The 20317-nt window shown below is 46.1% G+C and overlaps 1 protein-coding gene across 5 annotated transcripts in view; it reads left to right on the top strand.

The window, feature by feature from the left end:
• The window catches only part of LOC131697501 (ATP-binding cassette sub-family A member 2-like), a 47435-nt gene that overhangs the window by 11121 nt on the left and 15997 nt on the right, over positions 1-20317 (top strand). For 2 of the 5 annotated variants that reach the window (XM_058986671.1, XM_058986669.1), the window contains exons 2-21: positions 1527-1620; positions 4312-4423; positions 4764-4927; positions 7982-8106; positions 9258-9368; positions 10045-10224; positions 10769-11017; positions 12272-12621; positions 12904-13063; positions 14156-14284; positions 15032-15199; positions 15282-15378; positions 15846-16019; positions 16393-16495; positions 16601-16715; positions 17793-17983; positions 18286-18436; positions 18667-18871; positions 19108-19272; positions 19675-19855. In XM_058986671.1, coding sequence (XP_058842654.1) covers positions 1527-1620; positions 4312-4423; positions 4764-4927; positions 7982-8106; positions 9258-9368; positions 10045-10224; positions 10769-11017; positions 12272-12621; positions 12904-13063; positions 14156-14284; positions 15032-15199; positions 15282-15378; positions 15846-16019; positions 16393-16495; positions 16601-16715; positions 17793-17983; positions 18286-18436; positions 18667-18871; positions 19108-19272; positions 19675-19855 — 3224 coding nt within the window. The remainder of the gene's footprint in view (positions 1-1526; positions 1621-4311; positions 4424-4763; positions 4928-7981; positions 8107-9257; positions 9369-10044; positions 10225-10768; positions 11018-12271; positions 12622-12903; positions 13064-14155; positions 14285-15031; positions 15200-15281; positions 15379-15845; positions 16020-16392; positions 16496-16600; positions 16716-17792; positions 17984-18285; positions 18437-18666; positions 18872-19107; positions 19273-19674; positions 19856-20317) is intronic. The other 3 variants (XM_058986670.1, XM_058986673.1, XM_058986672.1) reach the window with 3 other exon arrangements.

Below are 20317 nucleotides of genomic sequence, written 5' to 3'. Positions count from 1 at the left end.
AGCTGAAAGGTTAGCTCCTTTGTGCCAATGTGTGGGTGACACAGAGCTCTTGGCGCCAGGATGGATTCCAGGCAGCAGGGCTGGTGATACATCTCAGGGCTGGTGCTCCTTCGTGGAGAGGAGCCAGGTGATATTTCACTTTAATAAACAGATGAGCGGGGGGGTGGGGTGGGGGAGCGTAGAGGAGCTGTTAGTTCATTGAGTCATGTGTATCTTGTCACGCTGTCTCTCCGCATGCCAGCCGCTACCAGCCTTGGAGTTTATCAGCAGGACAGGACTGCTATTTCAGCACACGTAACAAGGCATGCAAAATAAATCAGGTTTATGAAGCTTGAAACCCTGGGGAGAGGGTGAGAGGTGGGGAGAGAGAGAGAGAATGAAGGATGAAGAGATGGAGAGAGATAGAGGTGCAGAGTTCTTATTAGAAGCAGACTGCTCCACTTGCTGTTTTCTTTCCGCCCCATACCAGGCAAGAGCAAATCAGACGACTTCAGACACAGCTGAAATTGGGCTGTTGGGGAAAACAGCAGGTGGAGCGCTCAGTTTGTTTTACTGAAGGATGTAAAAGCCGTAGTAAAACAAGTCGCTTTTTTAAAGAAATGCAGTCAAGTGAAATGCACTCATTTAAACCTTCTGTAGATGAACCGAGGGTGGTTGTATGTTTCACCTGAACTGCATCCTGCCTCCCCTGTGCTGGTAGCAGGACGTGAATGTACAACACAGCAAGTGGAATCGCAGATCATTTAGCTGCCGTTGTCCATTGGTCTCCCCGGTACCCCTGCATTAGGATTAGCCGGGGCTGCATTAAATGTGGGTATTAATGTAGAATCCGCTCCACCAACTGGATACCGGGAGTTGGGCAGATTAAGTGCATCCCTAATGGTCTGTGCGCTTAGCACTGTCCTCAAGCTTCTCAGTCTGTGCGCGTGTCTGTTTATTTTGGAGAAGGGTCGAACCTGAGGTAAAAAGGGAGGGCAATGCAGAGTCCCATCTGTAGAAGCTCAGAAACAACTTTCATCATTTTAGATTGGTTATCTGTCTGACATCTACAGTCTCCTGTTCCATCTATGAAATTCCACCTTCATTCATTCAATCGGATTTCCTCTGCTCGTCTCCCTCCCCCTACTCTTCTTTTTGGGCCCTTCTGATATTCAAGGCTTTTAGATCATTCTTCTTCTGTGTCGGGGTTGGGCTGGAGAGTTGGCGCATAGGCTTCTGCTATTTTTCAAGGGATCTAGACTTTCTCGTTACCATCTCGTCATCACCACACAAGCTCATACACTGTGATGCATGTGCACTGACACACAAACAGCACTGTATTCTGGTGAATGGACACCTACCTTGGAAGCAATGATGGACTTATTGAGTGATCAGTGTTACTGCAGTTACAGGTTTCGGTTGCTGCTAGTGGCCCCACAATGTACTGTTTCAATCGTTTCTGCTGCCTCTGTGTGAGTGTTTGTGTGTCTCTGTCTCTGGGACCGGCTGGTGACAGTGCTGGTTTGCTTTGTGTTTTTCTCTCTCAGTGGGTCCTGGCCTTTGAGATTTTCATCCCTCTTGTGCTCTTCTTCATCCTGCTCGGGCTGCGGCTGAAGAAACCCTCCATCCCTGTGAAGGAAGGTAAGAGAGGAGGGAGTGCAAGGGGGGGAAAGAGGGATAGAGCTGGAGGGGGAAAAACAGACAGAGAGGGATAGCGAGATATCATCCAGGTCAAGAAGAGGAGGGACAGGGAGGAGAAGAGATTGTGGGGGCAGGAGATGGTGAGATCAGTCAGACTAACTCTGAGAGAAGGGGTAAAGGGGGTTAGGCACAAGAGATACCGTCCATTCCAGTTATGGAAGGTACAAGACAGAGGGGAGACCGCAAGAAGGAGCGCGGAATGAGAATGCTTTTGTAGCTCCCAGATTTTCCCACCACTTGACAGTGTTTGTTTTCATTGTTTTCCCATTCATTTGTGCTGTGAGCTTAACAAGGAGAACAGGGGTAAATAAAACCAGTGATATATTTAAAGACACTGCTCTGAAACTGGAGTCTGCAAACCAGTGTGACAGTATCTGTTATCTGAGTTATCTATCATTAACCCGTCTGTTCAAAGTCTTTGTGCCAGGGCTTTACATGTGCAGTGATGCTACAGTAATGCTACGGGGCAGCAGTGTGGAGTAGTGGTTAGGGCTCTGGACTCTTGACCGGAGGGTCGTGGGTTCAAATCCCAGTGGGGACACTGCTGCTGTACCCTTGAGCAAGGTACTTTACCTAGATTGCTCCAGTAAAAACCCAACTGTATAAATGGGTAATTGTATGTAAATATAACATGATATCTTGTAACAACAGTAAGTCGCCCTGGATAAGGGCGTCAGCTAAGAAATAAATAATAATAATAATAATAATACAGTACACGTTGCTGGAAGGTACAGCAGAATGTGTTCATTAACTGGTGTTTTTTTATATTTTTTTATCTCCTGTGTGTGTGTGTCATCTTTTGTTTTCTGTGTGTTTTTTTCTTGTATTTTTCTTTAATTTTAAATTTTTAAAAAAAATTGGACCCACTGTTGTTTCCATTCTCTTCCACCCTGTCTGCCCTGCATGCTGTCCAGTCTGTAAGTTACTGGGGCATTATTTTATTTTCTATTTCTTTTACGTTACTAAGACTTCATTTCCTTTTTTTCTTGTGGCACAAAGCATTGCTGAGTAGAAAGCGGGTGCTCTGGCCAGCCCTGTTTTCACAGATGCTTTGTATGTCTGGAATAGTTAACCTCCTGTCCTGTCTGAACTAGCCTAGCTCGACTTACCTGGAAGTATTGGGGTGTTGAGGAGGAAAACAAGGGAGAGAGGATGGTGCCTGAGTGAACTAACTGCAAAAACTTGGATTTCAGGACAGTGTGCTAATTGCTGCTGTAATGGGTCCAATGATTTTTAGTTCACTATGGCACAAGACCCCATCCATAATCCCTCTCTCCTTATGCCTGTCTTACAAACAGAGATGTACTGGTATCTCATATCCAAGTCCGGCCCATGGTGCTCGATTCATGTCATGTGTAAGTCAATGCTCCAGACGAGCCTGATTCAGGAGTACTTGACTCAACATTCATTACAATCATCTCAACTTGGACTTAAGACAGCAGACTCAATGCACCTCAGATACTTAAGATAATGTTGAAGGCGGTAGGTCTGAACACTGTAGAAAAGTAGAAACCGCAAACTTCTTTTGCGTTGGTACTCTGTCAAAGATTACCTCCCCAATTTCTCCTTTTGTCTTCCTGGTATTCAATTTTGCCTAACCTTGCTCTCTCTGTCTCTCTCAATTAAGAGCTGGCGTTTGTACTAATGGAGGGTGGAAGTTGTGTGTGACTGTGTGGATGTTTGGACTGTTTGCAGAGTTCGATTTTCCTCCGCCAGCGAGACCCAGTCCTGTCTGTATTGAACAGGGAGCAGGAGAAAATGCTCAGTGTTTAAATGCACATCACGCTCAGTCTAACGCAGCCTACATTATGGCGAATGGTGCAATCTCATGCACTGTGAGCAAGTAGCTGTCAGCAAGTCAACAGTCAAGATGACTACTATTTTGCCAGCGTGTCTTTGCTCTGCACTGATACAGTACAGATAAGATCCTGGAGTGACAAAGATAGAGTACACTCATGGTAGCACATGCAGAAAATGGTGGACAGGTTAACTGCTAAACTGTGGCTTCATTAGCCGGGTATCTAGTAAAGACATCTCAAAAGCCTGGCCTGGATTCAAGATCGTAGGACCGAACTCTGGCAGCAGTCCTGGGTTGGAGTGCTCACTGCTAATCGATCTCTGTTAAGTCTTCCAGTTTTCAATCCTAAAGCCTTTCTCTCTCACCAACCACGGGGGCGCGCCTGATTGTACTAATAATAATAATAATAATATTCTGGACTGCCAACAAACTTCTCAGCAACTCTTTGGAAACACACAAACCCATCTGCTCTGACCTGATCATTGAGAGGGGAAGGAACCGGTGGTCAAAGTTTACAAAACATTTAATTAAATTCAAATAGTTTTATTATCCCACAAATTTATTAACTGGTTAATGAAGTAGTACATGGAATAGTGGAAATCCTATATAAGCATTGTATATTCATTTGGCTACAGAGTTTTGACTAAATTGTAAAACCTTCTTGTAACATTTTGACCTCCAAGCCAACCCTCCTTCCCCTCCCACACACCTCTGAATGAGGGCTTACCTTCTCTTGAAAAACCTCTTTAATCTTTGTGTCTGTGTGTGTCTCTCCCTCTCGTCCCTGCCTCTATCTCTCTCTATCTCTCTGTGCCCCCTCTCGCACCGTCCAGCCTTCTACACGGCTGCTCCTCTGACCTCGGCGGGGATCATTCCCATCATGCAGTCGCTGTGTCCTGACGGGCAGCGGGATGAGTTTGGCTTCTTGCAGTACAGTAACTCCACGTGAGTCTGTGTGACGAGCGAGCAGCTTCAAACACCTTCACAAACACGACCAACACACCACTCACGCTTTAGTTAAGGGATCCATTGATAAAACATCTCAACATGTTTCCAAAGCTTATTAACAAGTGGTAACGGTTGACTACAGTAACCATTTTAATGACACAGTACTAAGTAATTTTATACCATGTATAAACATGTTGTTGTGTAGATTATGGTTAGAAATAACACTGAAATGACAATACACATTTGAAATAATTTTTGTTAGAAGAATGTTATATATTATTACATACCTCATACCGTTTCAGTGTGTTTGAGTCTCTGCTTGTCTGCCCCTGTACAGGGTGACACAGCTGTTGGATCGGATTAACGAGGTGGTCGAGCAGAATAACCTGTTTGACCCGGACCGACCCGGGTTAGAGGAGGAGCTGGAATCACTGCGCCACCACCTGGAGAGTCTAAGTACTGAGCCCAGCTCCCTGGAGAACCACTTAAACAACAGCCATGGTAAGACAGCCTGAGTTAGTAATGGCATCATTATCATTATTACTGTAAAAATGGGTAATTGTATGTAAAATAATGTGATATCTGTATAATGTGAAATAATGTATAATGTGATATCTTGTAACAATTGTAAGTCGCCGTGGATAAGGGCGTCTGCTAAGAAATAAATAATAATAATAAATAATAATAATAATTATTATTATTATTATTATAGGACTGCCATTCACTTGGGATTCCTGTTCTCCTGCGATGATTCAGTACAGTTCAGATAAACAAACGTCATAAAGAGTCGACTGACAGCATAGTGTCACCAGTCTGTCGCCAAGCTGAAGGACTCATTTGGTTGAGGTCAGACTCAGAGCTGCACTTAACTGACTTCTAAAAAAATGTAAATCCAGCTCCTTCAAACCAGGAAAGAGGCACTTGTCCTATAATAGCTCGAACTAGAGGACGCGTCGAGTGTACTTGGAGACATCTCTCTGCACACTCCTGCAGGTAATACTTAATTGTATCCCAGCTTCCTGGAGAGCCACTTTGACACCAGTCAGCTGTTATTATTACATAAGCAGCTGTTCTTGTTTTTGCTGTATATTCGGTAGAGGAGCCAAGATGTTTTGTGCCTTTCTGTTGATGTTAAGACTACCATCAAGGCACGGTCGTGTGGTGTGCAGGGTGGGGATTCCAAAAGGAGCATCGCATTAGCTCTGGCGCTCCTCCTGGGAATTCTTTGTATCATATCCTGTCCTGTCCTGTCACCGCCATCACGGTCATTCTGCTCTGATAAATCTGACAAATCTAATAATATAATCGGATTTGGCAGACTGGCCCGGAAACCGAAACAGCTGGCCCTCATCTGATATCCTGTTTATATGACAAGCACCTTTGGAATCGGAGATCTGTACTTTCTGAATAGCAGAACTGTTGAACTGATGAAACGATTTGTTTGGCTTCATTATACGAGTTCTGGTATCTCAGCTGGTATCTGGTATCTGGTATTTGTAGCTGCTCATGTTGCTTCATGATTCGCTCATAAAGAAACCCCTTTGAGAGAGTTTTCCTGTTGAAAAATCCTGCCAAAATACTTTTTGTGCAATTTTGAGTTTGATCATTCTCCCCAACCACAAAAAAAACCCCAAGCAGTCGGATGTCAGGGTTTTAAGTGATATTCTTTTTGACTCCAGTTATCTCCAAACTCTACCCGAGTAGTTTGCGATTCTTTCTTTGACAGAGCTGGAAACTGCAAGTAGCAAACTGCACAACACAGAGAGGGAATGCGAACAGGGATCTATTTTAGTGTCTATGCAGCTGCATATCGTAATGCTACTGCCTTCAAACTGGGATTCCTGCTCTAGTTCGACCTCTTTGCTGTGTTTTAATTTTTCTGTGAGGCTAATGATCGGGTCAATAAATCATCCAGAGTGAAAGGGCTAAAGGAGTAGACCCTTTGCTTTTAAAGTTATTAAAGTAGATTCACTGAGGCATGACGCAGATTGTCTAAAAAAAATAAATAAATACAGGCTGGCTGGCTGAGTTCTGTTGTATTGATTTCCACACTTAGACAAAACACTGAGATCAAATATTGAAAAGTTAACAACAGACTCCTGAGCAAATGCTTTCTTGGCTTACAGTAGCTGTGCCTCTGTAGGGTCTGGCTGAGAGGGAGAATCGTGAACGCAGCAGAAATATTGAAAGGTGCAGGTGTGTTGAGAGTTTCAACCGCTGATTTTAAAACACACACACACACACAACAATTATAAAGCTGCCAAATGTTTTTGGACCTACACAAAACCGTTAAAAGGTGGATTCATGTGCGTGAAGGTGTTATTGTTGTTGCTGACAACGGGTCAAAAAGCTTGGCCCATACAGGTTTATGCACCTCCGTTCGTTTTTTATTGAACTAAGTTTCTTTTAGTTGTTCTATGAGTTGTTTGGCTATTATTCCTCTACTGGCGCCAGCTAGCCAGCTCTTGTATCCCTCATTCCCTAGCTGAGAAGCCAGGCTGGTGGCTCGGTCCGTCTCTGAAGTTGTTGTGCCGATTTCTTCATGCTATATTAGAGCTGCTTGTCTCGTCTGGATGGTGGTGTGAGACTGAGAGCTGCCTGTGTCAGGAATACTTGACAAGCTGAGTGTTTCACTTCACACGCTTCGCAACATCATTTACTTCTGATTCCAGGACGAGTCGACACTACACAGCTCTTGAATGCTGTATGGTTCTCATGTTTGTCTCGGTAGCTGGCAACTGTACTTCACTAGAAGTACAAAAATGAGCCACGTTGAAAAAAGGTGCTAGCTGTATCAAGTTGTCCTTTTTAAATCCAAGTTGTCGATGCTGGGTCATTGGGATCCTTTAAGACCTGACAAAGTTTTGAGATCAATCGGCTACTTGGAACAAGACGAGCATCGATGTGCCAAATGGCCTCCTCTTGTCCGTCCGTTTTTCTTATGTTCTTAAGTGGTGCCTAAGTTTTTTATTTTTTATTGCAGTTGTGTGCGGCTGACCCTATATTCTAACTGTGGTCTTTGTTTTGTTGGGTCAGGTGTAGTTTACTTTGCAATTAACCTGTTGAAGCCCCCTACCCAATTTTTAGCAACGCAGATAGGCTTGGCTCAGTGTCTCTGATTCATCGTTGCAGTGAGTGTCCTTGGCTGCAGGGTGGGGTGGAGGGGGGTCAGGATGGAGGCCTGGGTGTCCTTTCTTCTCTGGGGACGGGTTTGAATACAACCACAGGGCTGTCAAGAAAGCAAACTTGGTCTTGGTCCTAGAGGACATAAAGAAATAAAACTGCAGGGTGATCGGTACATCACTTAATGCTTGAAAACTGGAATTGCGAGCTGATGGAAAGTGCCTGCGAGATGGACGCAGTTTGCGTTCAAGAATTTTTTTTTTTTAAGTATTTCAAAGTATGCAAAGTTAGTCCTAAGGAAATACAATCCAGGGATCATCTCGCGCCCATTAAAAAAGTAAAACTGACATTCATAAAATGTGTATTAATTGTGGCAGTTTGTAATTCTCCCCTTACTCCTATCTTCTTCCATCTCCCCCCTCTCTCTCTCAGCAGGCTTCACTCTGGGTTCAGTTCTGAAGGACCGGGATGGGTTTCAGCAGTTCCTCTCCCGGAACCTCTCTCTCCCTAATGACACGGCCACACTCCTGCTCTCCTCCAGCGTTGATCTCAAAGAGGTGGGGTAACACTGTATACCATAGGAGGCTGTGTGGTCCAGAGGTTAAAGAAAAATGGCTTGTAACCAGGAGGTCCACGGTTCAAATCCTGGCTCATTCACTGTGTAACCTTGAGCAAGTCACTTAACCTCCTTGTGCTCTGTCTTTCGGGTGAGACATTGTTGTAAGTGACTCTACAGCTGATGCATAGTTCACACACCCTAGTCTCTGTAAGTCGCTTACAAAGGAGTTGACCAAGTTAAACCTATAGCCAATACCTCCAGCACAGCACAGAAACCAGGGCCAGAGGAAACACAGTAAGGAAATACATAGGACAGAGGGTAGGAGACACTTCTTCACACCAGAGAATGGTAAGGGTATGGAATGGGTTACCAAGGGTTTCCTAGCCAAGCTGTTGATGAGGACACACACCAACCTGGCAATCTGCTCCTAGGAACCGGACGAGCACTGGTGGACGGAAAGGCCTCTTCACGATTGTAATCGCATGGGTTAAAGCAGAATTTATTAACACCAGAAATCTTATGTTCTTCTGTTCATTCTGATTAATCCTTGGGAAGCCCAGATCAGAAGAGGTAACGACTTCTGCCAGCACATCACAATATAATGTTTTCAATTGCATCCATTAAAATACTTTGCAGTTAAGAAGTGTATAGGGAGAACAGCAGAGGCAGGAAGTGATTCCAGCAGTTAAAAATAACACTGCGCTCTTCTCTAAATGAATATTTCAAAGTGTTTACTCCAGAGGAGAGTGGAGAAGAGGACAGGGACGGGGTCTCAGTTCTCCAAGAGATTAGATGTGCCCTGTGCCAAATATTATTGTGCAACTGAGAGAGAGAGAGCATACCAGAGTTTAAGCACTTTCTAAATGAAGGGATAAGAAGCCTAAAACCTTTGCTTTTGCTGGCAAGTTTTTAAAGATGCCTGTCTCTGCATGCTGTGCTGGAAACCATCTTGGAGATTTAAGAAGCACAGGGGCATGTCTTAAGTCTGAGCCTCAGCCTGGCATCTCTAATCCCTGCTGCTACTGTGGAGCTGACTGAGAATTTCAGTACTGCCAACAGATTCCATTCCCGCTGCTGACTTAACTTGGAAAGTGCATGTCTGTGTATTGAGGTTAAACCTACTTGCACCTGTGTTGTTTCCCCTGCCAGGTGTATCGGCTGTTCTTCGGCTCGTACCCAAGTTCACGTGGTGTGGACAGTGTGTTGGACAGCGAGGCATGGGAAGGGTACGGACCGGGAGAGAAGATGCTGCAGCTGGAGGTGAGAAGAAGTCCAATAATCAATTGGTCAATAATTTAATTAATCACTCACGCGCAACTTTTCAGTAGTTAAAATAGCAACAAAAAAAAACAAGCTGGGAGTGTACGGTCAGTTTTCTTGCGTGTTGTGAGGAAGGCCGTCTCCCTCTCATAGCTGTTTTCAGCAGGTCTTCATTGCAGAACAAGCAGTGCCTTCACTGCTGCTTAACCTTGAGCGCTCCCCACAGAACACAAAGCTCTGCTTTGACTCACCAGGTGAGTCTCCTGGCTGTGGAGGGAGTGCCAGGGGGAGGCAGGCAAGATTCAGGAAACGGCAGGGCTTTAATGAAGCAGCAAAAGGCCCTCTCCCATCTGGGAAGTTCATAACAACACCATTTACTGCAAAGTGTCATTCCAAAGGAGGAATAAACGCCCCCTGAAGTCACACACTTAATTCAAGGGCTCACACTCTAGATATTCTTGCAAGCTGCTTCTCGCTAGAAAGCATTAGTATGCAAAACCAGGTATTCATCTGAATTTCATCCCCTCTGTCTCTTCTGGTATAAGATGGTTCTCTTTCTCCAGCTGTCACTTCGCTGTTTTCCTGCCCTCTCAAGGTGCTCTGTGCTCGCAGGAATGAGTTCACGGCAGTGTTGGCTGTTTCCCTGCCCTCTCAAGGTGTGCTGTTCTCGTTTTAGGAGCACCTGCTTGGAGGCTGGAGGAACCTGGAGGAGGGGCTGATCCACAAGGCCCTGAGCGACCCAGAGAAAATTGCTCACAGGCAGGCTCTGCTTCGCCTCCTCACCCAGGCTCTAGGTCTGTCAGGGGCTGCAGCGTTCGGGCAGGGCTACGATCCACAGGGCTTGAAAGAGATGGAGGTGAGGGGCACATCATTCATTGTGTGGTGTTGCACTAGGAAAGAGTTCTAGACTCGCTGTGAATCAGTAAGTGTGTGAACACTCTGACAAAATGGCTGCTTTCTGCTCTACACCTGTAGATGCATTGCGGAGTCACCACAATGATGTCACAGTTCCAAGAATTCTAACAGAACTAATCATTTTGAATACTCCATGAACACGCAGGCAGTTAGTAAGGATGCAGTCTGTGGAGAGCCACTGGACCACGGCCAGCTTTCCCAATGCACTGAAAGCAAACTGAATTTCTTAACCTGCCTCAGAATCCTGGGTGACAGCAGTACTGCAAACACACACCGATATTTACTGCACCAGGGCTGCACGAAAACTCATTGAAACCTATTAAAACATTCCTTACTCTTACCTATACAACCGAGTACCAAATAACTAAAAACATATTAAAGGAGTTTCTGCACAGCCTTACGCTGTATTATAGTAATAATGTTAATAGATGTATTCTTCTTATTAGTGTCGAATTCTCATAATTTTTCCTTTTTCGTGTTCTTAGAACATCCTGCTGACCGCTGGCGTCTTGGAACTGCTGACGTGCGGCAACGATGGAAGAGGGGGCGGGGAGAGCGAGCTGCGACGAATCCTGCTGGTCCCAGAGAGCCAACAGGCACGCCTCCAGGCCTATCGCAGCGCAGTTTGCAGCGGAGGGGCGGGGCCACGGGTGCAGAGGTTTTCCGAGCTGGCCAGGGAGCTGAGAGAGCAGATCGACACCCAGAGAGTCATCAGCAAGGTGCCTGCCTCACAGGTTAACTCAGTGGCTGGGGACTGGGGAGGGAGGACAGCGTAGGAATTGGGGTATTTAGAGCTCTCTTTTTTTAAGTGCTAGCACTACCTGTACTGGCCCTGGTGGGCAAAAAGCGAATAAACTAAGCGCCAGGGCTGGGGAAAGTGGAAATTAGGGGAGAGGGAAGGACAAGCGAGGAATGCAGATCGATTCTGCAGCACAGTCAGCAGGGCTCTTTGCTGTCCAAAGTAAAGCAGAGGATTGATGGATGGAGAGATGGCAGGGTGGCTTGTTTCACTGGTCTGGATGTGAAAGGGTTACAGTCTCTGTCTCGTTGTGAATGATTCTCCATGGTTCTGCTGCTGAAGCGGTGCGTTATTCCCTCAGCAGGATAAGCACCCTGCAGACTGGATGAAGCAGGCAGTAAGGAACAGCTCGCTACTGCACAGCTTTAAATACCAGATCACCATAGTAACTCCCTAATCCATAACCGCCAGGCTGAAGTGATGTAACTAATGCATAGTAAAATGTTAAATGTGGGCTCGCTGGGCAGCTGGAAACCCACACTGTACAGCTCTGATCTGCGTAACACCTCGGCTCATCTCAGAGCTCGCTCAGGCTTCCTGGTGAGGTCTGAACAGACAGACAGCCAGGCCGTGTTTCACTTCTAATACTCTCAGTAGTAGTAATAACAATAATTCACTTGTTTCACAAACCTAGATTAGCACTAACCTTGAGATAAACAGGGTCTGGGAAACCAGCACAATAACATTAAAACAAATGTTCTCGGGATTGTGTAGGTAATCTTCTGTTCGCTTTCTGTAGCAGTGGAAGTGCTTGTGTGCTGAGGGGCGGGTGGGTTAGGCAGGCCTGCCTGTCCTTGCTTTGGGCACAGCATGCTGGTGCTGTGCAGTGTGCTGAGATTTCATTAGGACGAGGCCACGCGGTGCCGTGGAGAACAGAATACTGCAGAAGCAGCACTGCGTCTCTGTGCTCACATGAGCTGCGACTGTTGAATCCCCACTTCACAAGACAGGAGCACTGCACTGCCTCTAATAGATTTTTTTTTCCTACTTGGGAATTACCCCGAAGCTATTTAGAAAACAGCTTCTACAGATTGTATAGAGAATTATAAATCACGTGTGGAGCAGTCATCCACCATCTTGCGTATAAATGTCACCCTGTGTCCGTAGAACATTATAACACCTCTAGAGATAAAAATTGTGAATGTGAAGCGAGTATGTATATAACGCTGTTTGTGTGTGTTTGTTTCAGCTGAAGCTGCAGGAGGTGAACAGCACAGCGGTCCAGCGCCACCTGGGGGCCCTGCTGCAGGACCTGTCAGAGGTGGAGAGGATCCTGCGTGATGTGGACGTCCTCTCCGCTCTCGCCAAGCTGCTGCCCAAGGGGGCGTGTGCCAGCAAGCAAGCCCCGCCCCCTGCCAACACCACAGCCTGGAGCGCCAACACCACGGTCACCGCGACAACAGGCTGGAGCAACTCGAGCGAGGGGGGCAACGACGGGGGGCCAGGCAGTGCCAAGGAGGAAGAAACCCCCCCCTCCCAGTTCTCAGCTTTCGTTCAGCTGTGGGCCGGCCTGCAGCCCATTCTCTGTGGCAACAACAGGTGGGGGTTGTGAAGATGCATCTGTTGTGTGTGCACTGTGCTGTAATGATATGGTGTGACTTTGTTCATTCTTTTTTATTTTTTAAATGGCGTAATTACTCCTGTTTCATATGTGCTTTTTAGTCTTTTTAAATACATTCACATCCCTAAAACTGGGATATATACCGTACAACCTGAAGGTGCAATTTCAACACAACTTGTTCGGGGGGACAGTGTTCCTGTGTGATGTGTAATGTATGTTGTGTGACGCTGCATGATGTGTAACGTGAACTCGCTGTGCAGGATCATCGAACCTGAAGCACTCAAGCAGGGCAACATGAGCTCTCTGGGCTTCACCAGCAAGGAGCAGCGGAACCTGGGTCTCCTCGTCCATCTCATGACCACCAACCCAAAGATCCTGTACTCCCCGGTGGGCTCCGAGGCTGACAAGGTCATCCAGAAGGCAAGTCTTCATAGTAATAATAATATTAATAATAATAATAATAATAATAATAATAATAATAATAATAATAATAATAATGTTATCCTTTGAAACTAGGGAGCAGCGGAAACAGTGTTGTCTTTTGAGGTCAAAAAGTCATTACAAACAAGGGAAATCTGTTTCAAAAGAGTTGTTTAAGTGGTGTGCTGCAAGTATTAAATGGACTGCTGATTTCTGTCCCCCCCCCCCCCCCCCCCACCCTTAACTACCTAACTACTATTTTATAACGCCTTTGTTGCAGGGCAGGATAAATGTTATTCATTAGGGACAATAACAGTGGACTTCCTTTATTAGGAGAAACAACCTCTACTCTAGTTCTAAAAGATAATGGGTCACAAGCCAACTATATGTTCTACCCAACAATAATAAAATCACAATTTAATGATTTTAAGGTTGGCCAGGGAAAAGAAAGATGAAGGCACATACTAATCCAGGTGATACAAAGTACTGGGAATTAATGCAGTTGCCTTCTCAGGTCTGAAAGCCATTGATCATCCTCTTCAAAGCGTACTTGCATCCCCCAGCACAGCTTTTTGTGCACAGTGGCTAAATTAGTTATTGAGCTGTGTGTGAATTCATCAGGCAGCCAGCACAGGTATTGGCAGGTAGTCGATGTACGTTAAACATATCAGAGTGATAGATCAGCCCTCTGATGTCCCAGGACAGGGAGATTGGACTGCAGTACTGAGCACATGCAGTATTGACCGGAGACAAGGGTGTGGGCTGGGTTAGACTGAGGGATCTTCTGCTTCTGCATAAAAATGTAATTTAACAAGGCGGGCAGTTTATTGAAGTAGCTGTTGGGTGTGGTGTCATGTCAAAAAAGCCAAGCCAAAATATACAGAAAAGGTTGTATTAAATAGTTTCAAAGTGAGGTAACCTGGTCAGCACAGTTGAAGGGAATTGCAAAGAAGGTAGATCGCTGTGGTCAAAAAAACAACTTGAATTGTGACGTGCCGTGGGTCTACCTTACAAACAGACGGTCACGGAGCCAGTTCGGTGAATTAGCCGCTGTTCATCTGTGATTTACTGTCACTTCTCGTTCCTTCACAGGCTAACGAGACATTTGCATTTGTGGGCAACGTGACTCACTATGCCAGGGTGTGGCTCAACATCTCGGCCGAGATCAGGACGTTCCTGGAGGAAAGGAAACTGCAGAACAGGATACTGTGGCTACAACAGGTGGGGGAAAAAGCGGGAGGGGGCCAATGGGTGGAACGTGAAGGATGGGAAGACTAGGATGTGTGAAGCGGCAGCAGAGGAGAGGATGTGTTCTAAAGGTTCTTTTGTAATTGAGTAATTGATCCTTTATCCTGATTTCATGTCAGTAAAAGCAATTTTGAGCTGCAGGAATATATTGTGGAAGGGAGAGAGAGAACTTAGCCAGATTATTCCTAGGTTCCAAAAAATTACAGAACTTGAATCCAGCCGCACTGTCATTGTGATTCTCGGTTTTCTCATTAGACCCCCACCTCTTCCCTCTTCATCCTCAGGAGACTAAGGCTTTTAAGGTTCCTAATGACATGAGTGTTATAATGAAGAGTCTCCGAGAAGCTTTTGTGACAAACAGCAGCCTTGTGTTAAGAGAACAGAGTGTCTTTGAGTGGGGCAGATTCTATTGCAGGCATATTGTAGCGGAGATGAAAAGGCAAGAGCAGAGTGCCTGAGAGTGAGGGTGCAGGAGTGGATAGGAGCCTTTGTGTTCTATAATATCAGAGAAAGTGTTACATCAGAGCAGTGACAGCATAAAAGAAAGGGCATGTTAAGCCAAGACGCAGACTGCTAATTTCCTTCTCAATTCAGATGGTCAGCCACTATCCGTATTCTACAATGATACAGCCCCTCATCATGTCCCTACATGCCTTTAGATGAATACCCGGTGTTAGACCTCCTTAGTTGAAAACCGCTCTCGCTGTATTTTCCCCCCAGTTCACCTCTGACCTCCGCAAGCACCCGGAGCTACTGAATGCCTCGGACAATGACATCATCAGGAGTCTGATTGACAGCAACTTCACCATGCCCAACTCCAGCACCCTCCTGCAGCAGCTGGACACCATTGACAACGCGGCCTGCGGCTGGATCCAGTTCATGTCCAAGGTGAGAGATGGACACAGTTGGACATTCAAACACACAAACCAAAGCCTCTGTAAACTTCATCCTGTCTCTGTCTGTGTCTCAGGTGAGCGTGGATGTCTTCAAGGGCTTCCCCAATGAGGACAGCATTGTTAATTACACCCTGAACCAGGCCTACCACGACAACGTGTCTGTCTTTGCCAGTGAGTAGGCGGGAGGATTTCATTATTGCATTGAGATGTTCTGTGGGTCAGAGTTTGTTTATTTATGAAGCAGGATAAAGACAGGGAGGGAGATTGATCTCCTTTCCAATGCCGCTCGGGAGGAGAGGATGCGGTCAATCAGTGAACAGGTTTCTGCTTCTGCAGTTTTATCACAATCACTTAACGCAGGCAAGTTCATGTGCATGCTCATGCAAAATTATCTTAAAAGCCCTTGGTTTACTTGGATCTCCGATAACATCCAAATAATTAAAATACTAATTATGCAGATCCTTGCAGGCAGAAGCTTTTAGCCCTTAAACCATTCACTGTGCAATCTAAATTATCTACAATAATAAACAGCTCCCACAGAATTAATTAGGTAGACAACCGATACTCCATACACGGTGGGCAATAACGTCTGTATGCACCACACAGTGTCAGTTTGTCATTCCTTCCTCCTACCCCAGGTGTGATCTTCCACACTAATCCGGACGGCTCCCTGCCTCCCCACGTCATGTACAAGATTCGTCAGAACTCAAGCTTCACGGAGAAAACCAACGAGATCCGCCGTGCCTACTGGAGACCGGGCCCCAACACAGGCGGACGGTTCTACTTCCTGTACGGCTTCGTCTGGATACAAGGTAGGGGTCGGACGCTTCCTGTCTCCGCTCTCTCTGAGCAGTTTGCCTTTCCTTTTTCATTAGATCACAGTGTACAGCGCAGTCTGCTGTCTCTGCACATTAAAATATGATTAAGTAGCGTGTCCCAAAAGGATGTGAACACTAATTAAACGCATTGAAACTAGATGATGTGCAAAGTATCACTGCAGGTAAGCTGGAAAATAGTGTGGGATCCGCTTTCCATCACCAGGATGTTTACATGTGGACTCTTGTAAACTGTCCGCATGTCATGATGATGTCGGGTTTACTTACTCATTGAACATGCTGCCTGATAACATGCTTGTGTTGGTATTGTGGGTTTGTGAGCTGCTGTCTCCTGTGTCTTTGTCGGCAGACATGATGGAGCGAGCTATCATCAACACCTTCGTGGGACATGACGTGGTGGAGCCGGGGAACTACGTGCAGATGTTCCCCTACCCTTGCTACACCCGAGATGAGTAAGAGCCCCCCCCATCCCTGCCTGCCTGATACCGTTCAGTCCTTTTTTCTCTGGCTCACGAGCCACTGTGATGAACCGTTGTGTTGCGTTCTCTCCCTGGCAGTTTCCTCTTTGTGATCGAGCACATGATGCCCCTGTGCATGATGATCTCCTGGGTCTACTCCGTGGCCATGATGATCCAGCACATTGTGGCTGAGAAGGAGCATCGCCTCAAAGAGGTCAGAGCTGAATGTGGGGAAGAATGGAATAGCACAGCAGAGAACAGCATTCAATAGTATGAAAAGTATAGTGAAAAAGAAGAGTCGTAGTATAATATAGTATAACTTTAAATACTCATTCATAGGAAATATAGTACATTTATGTGTCAGTGTCTTTTGTGTTAGAATCTATATACTATGCTATATACTACGCTAACTATACTGTGTAGTATAGTTAGCGTAGTATACAAATATTGACAGTTACAGTGGAAAAATCACATTTATAGAAACTCTGAGGGTAAATGGTTTTTAGACTATTGATTTTGTGGACAGTAGCACAGCTGTTTGCTGTGTGCCACAGTAACACTGTACTAATCACAAAGGGGTTGCAATCCAAGGGTAACACACACAACACCCACCTGTTCTGTGTCAAGTTTCTTGTATAGTTTCATAAAGATGATGCATTCAAAGTCTTTGAAGTCATTGCTGTATGTCTTTTATGAGCTCTGAATTCCACAATCTCACTCCTGCTTTTTGGTACTGAACAGCACCCCCTGCTGTCAGCTTGGGGGGCATGATTCCCGAAACCAGCCTGTCAGTCGAGCTTGGTCTGTGCAGCTGACGAGCAGGGCATCAAATTGAAAGAAAAGAAAAGCATATTGAATGGTAATTGGATTGATGTGGGGAGAGTCGTTAGGGACGGAGGGCCCTCAGCCGGCATGGACATTGTCTGAGTTTGAAATAATAATGGTAACAATAACACCGGCAGTGAATCATTCGCAGCCCATCATTAACACTCAGCTCATTAGCCTTGTGTGCCTGGAATCTTAATAATCTCTCAGGCTCTCACAGCTCTCTCACCACCACCCCCTCCTGTTTTTTTTTTTTCTATTAAACCTTCAATCTTTTTCCATTTGTGTTACTTCCATAGTGTTTTTTTTACACAACTTCTGATTTAGAAGCCTTTATTTGCAGTGGCTCCAGTGATGAAGTTCTCATTGCACTGGCTCTGAGCAACCCTCCCCCCCCCCCCCCCCCCCCCACGGGGTGGTGTTCTTTGCAGCTGCGTGACGTGCCTGTGTCCTCTCACTCCCGCAGGTGATGAAGATGATGGGGTTGAACAACGCTGTGCACTGGGTGGCCTGGTTCATCACTGGCTTCGTCCAGCTCTCCATCTCCGTCACCGCGCTCACTGCCATCCTCAAATACGGCAAGGTGCTGATGCACAGCGACCCCTTCATCATCTGGCTCTTCCTCAGCATCTACGCCGTGGCAACCATCATGTTCTGGTAAAATCCGAGTTCTGCATGACTGTCCTGATACCGGGCTGTAATATTGCCTTTCTTTGTGGATATATTCTGTTGAAGGAAGTCTGAATCTGTAATACATGTCAGGTAAACTCACTGTGACAGATCCTTGAAATTACAGATTAAAATCAATTGTTGTTTGACTTCCAAACAACTATTTTTATACAGTTGTATATCCTGAACCAAGCAACAGCAATAGAATTGCAGTCTGCAAATCAGACTGTCAAGCCCCCGAACCACTGATTGGTCCTCTCTGTTCATTTTCTCCCTCCCTCCCTGCACAGTTTCCTGGTCTCTGTTCTCTACTCGAAGGCCAAGCTGGCGTCTGCGTGCGGCGGGATCATCTACTTCCTGAGCTACGTGCCGTACATGTACGTGGCGATCCGGGAGGAGGTGGCCCACGACAAGATCACCGCCTTCGAGAAGTGTATTGCGGTACGCAGCGGTCCATCTCTCTGTCTCTGTCTGTCTGTCTGTCTGTCTGTCTGTCTGTCTCACCGCCTTCTAGAAATGCAGTACAAGGTTGACGTTTCAATCTTGGTCTTGGTGTGATTCTCACACATCTCTGTCCTGCAGTCTCGGTGTCTCATTAACCCACTCCCTCTATCCTCTTCCTCCTGCAGTCCCAGATGCCTTGTTAACCCTCTCCCCCTCCCTCTCTGCAGTCCCTCATGTCCACGACCGCCTTCGGCCTGGGCTCCAAGTACTTTGCACTGTACGAGGTGGCCGGGGTTGGCATCCAGTGGCACACCATCCACCAGTCTCCAGTGGAGGGTGACGACTTCAATCTGCTGCTGTCCATGATGATGCTGATCATCGACGCCACTGTGTATGGAGTGCTCACCTGGTACATCGAGGCCGTCCACCCAGGTGGGTCAGCGCTCAGTCACGCAGGGTCATAACAGAGCATGAAGATAAAGATGTGTTTCTTTTGTGATACTTCTTCTATAGCACTCAGGTTGGTCACTGAGGGTGAGGGCGTATGAGTGTTACAGTGGGAACACTTGTCTGCTTGACTTTTTCTATTTATCGTTTTTCTTTGCGGTCAGTGCCTGTCTGCACTCACAGCTGTGTGTACTGAAAGCTGTATCCCTCTCCTCCTGCAGGCATGTACGGCCTGCCACGGCCCTGGTACTTCCCCCTGCAGAAGTCCTACTGGTTGGGCAGCGGGCGTGTGGAGACCTGGGAGTGGGTGTGGCCATGGTCTCGTGGCACTAGGTTAAGTGTGATGGAGGAGGACCAGGCCTGCGCCATGGAGCACCGGCGCACAGGTGATCACAGCATCCACAGCAATGACATAACTAACATATAGTGTTGATTGACACACGTTTCCCTCCTGCCTCTGCACCCAGTTTTTTTTTACCCGGATTGTCAAGTTCCCCTGACTGGTTTTCTCTGGTAATTTTCCCTTTCCCTCCCTCTGCAGTTGCTTGGTCTCCTTACCTACTTTTGTATTTAAGTGGTAAAATAACAAGGCAAAGAAAACACAAAGCAATCCCTTTGTTGTCAAAGACATTGATAACGACTTGTCTGTCAAAACGTCTCTAAGGTTTATTGTTATCTTAGGATTGCATGTCACGGGCTGTAATAATATAAATAAATAACCTTATGGATGTTCAATCAGTGAAATGCTGTGCTGGGGACGGCCCTCACTCTGTGTCTCTCTGCTGCAGAGGAGACCCGAGGGGTTGAGGAGGAACCCAGTCACCTGCCCCTGGTCGTGTGCATCGACAAGCTGACCAAAGTGTACAAGATGGGCAAGAAGCTGGCGCTCAACAAGCTGAGCCTGAACCTGCACGAGAACCAGGTGGTGTCCTTCCTGGGTCACAACGGGGCGGGCAAGACCACCACCATGTGAGTTTGTCTGCAGGGGTACCTGGGGCTGTGTGTGTGTGTGTGTGTGCGCTGGGGGGCGGGGGGTTGTTTGTAGTCCTTGCAGACAAACCGGATGAGGACATAGACCATAGATCATGTAATAGACCTGTAATGTTCAAACTTATATTTCAAATAGAGAAATGTGTTCTAAAAGAAACCTTTAAAGGCAGGACAACTTACTTTAGCCCCAACTTTGTTTATTGTGTTGACCTGCCTGCCAGACCCCTCCTGGAGTTTAGAAAAGTAAACCTACACTATAACTATAAAACTAATTATATATATATATATATATATATATATATATATATATATATATATATATATATATATATATATATAATGTGTATGCAAAAATGTATTTCTACCTCTATTGCTCATCCTCAATGTCCCCAGTTGTGGTTCTGTCCTTCCTTCTCATTCTCTTTTTTGACGGTTCGTCTC

This window comes from Acipenser ruthenus, chromosome 15 (genome assembly GCF_902713425.1).
Source record: "Acipenser ruthenus chromosome 15, fAciRut3.2 maternal haplotype, whole genome shotgun sequence".
In the NCBI taxonomy this organism is placed as follows: domain Eukaryota; kingdom Metazoa; phylum Chordata; class Actinopteri; order Acipenseriformes; family Acipenseridae; genus Acipenser; species Acipenser ruthenus.
The sequence above is the reverse complement of the archived record's forward strand: the minus strand, read 5'-3'. Positions and strand labels throughout refer to the sequence as shown.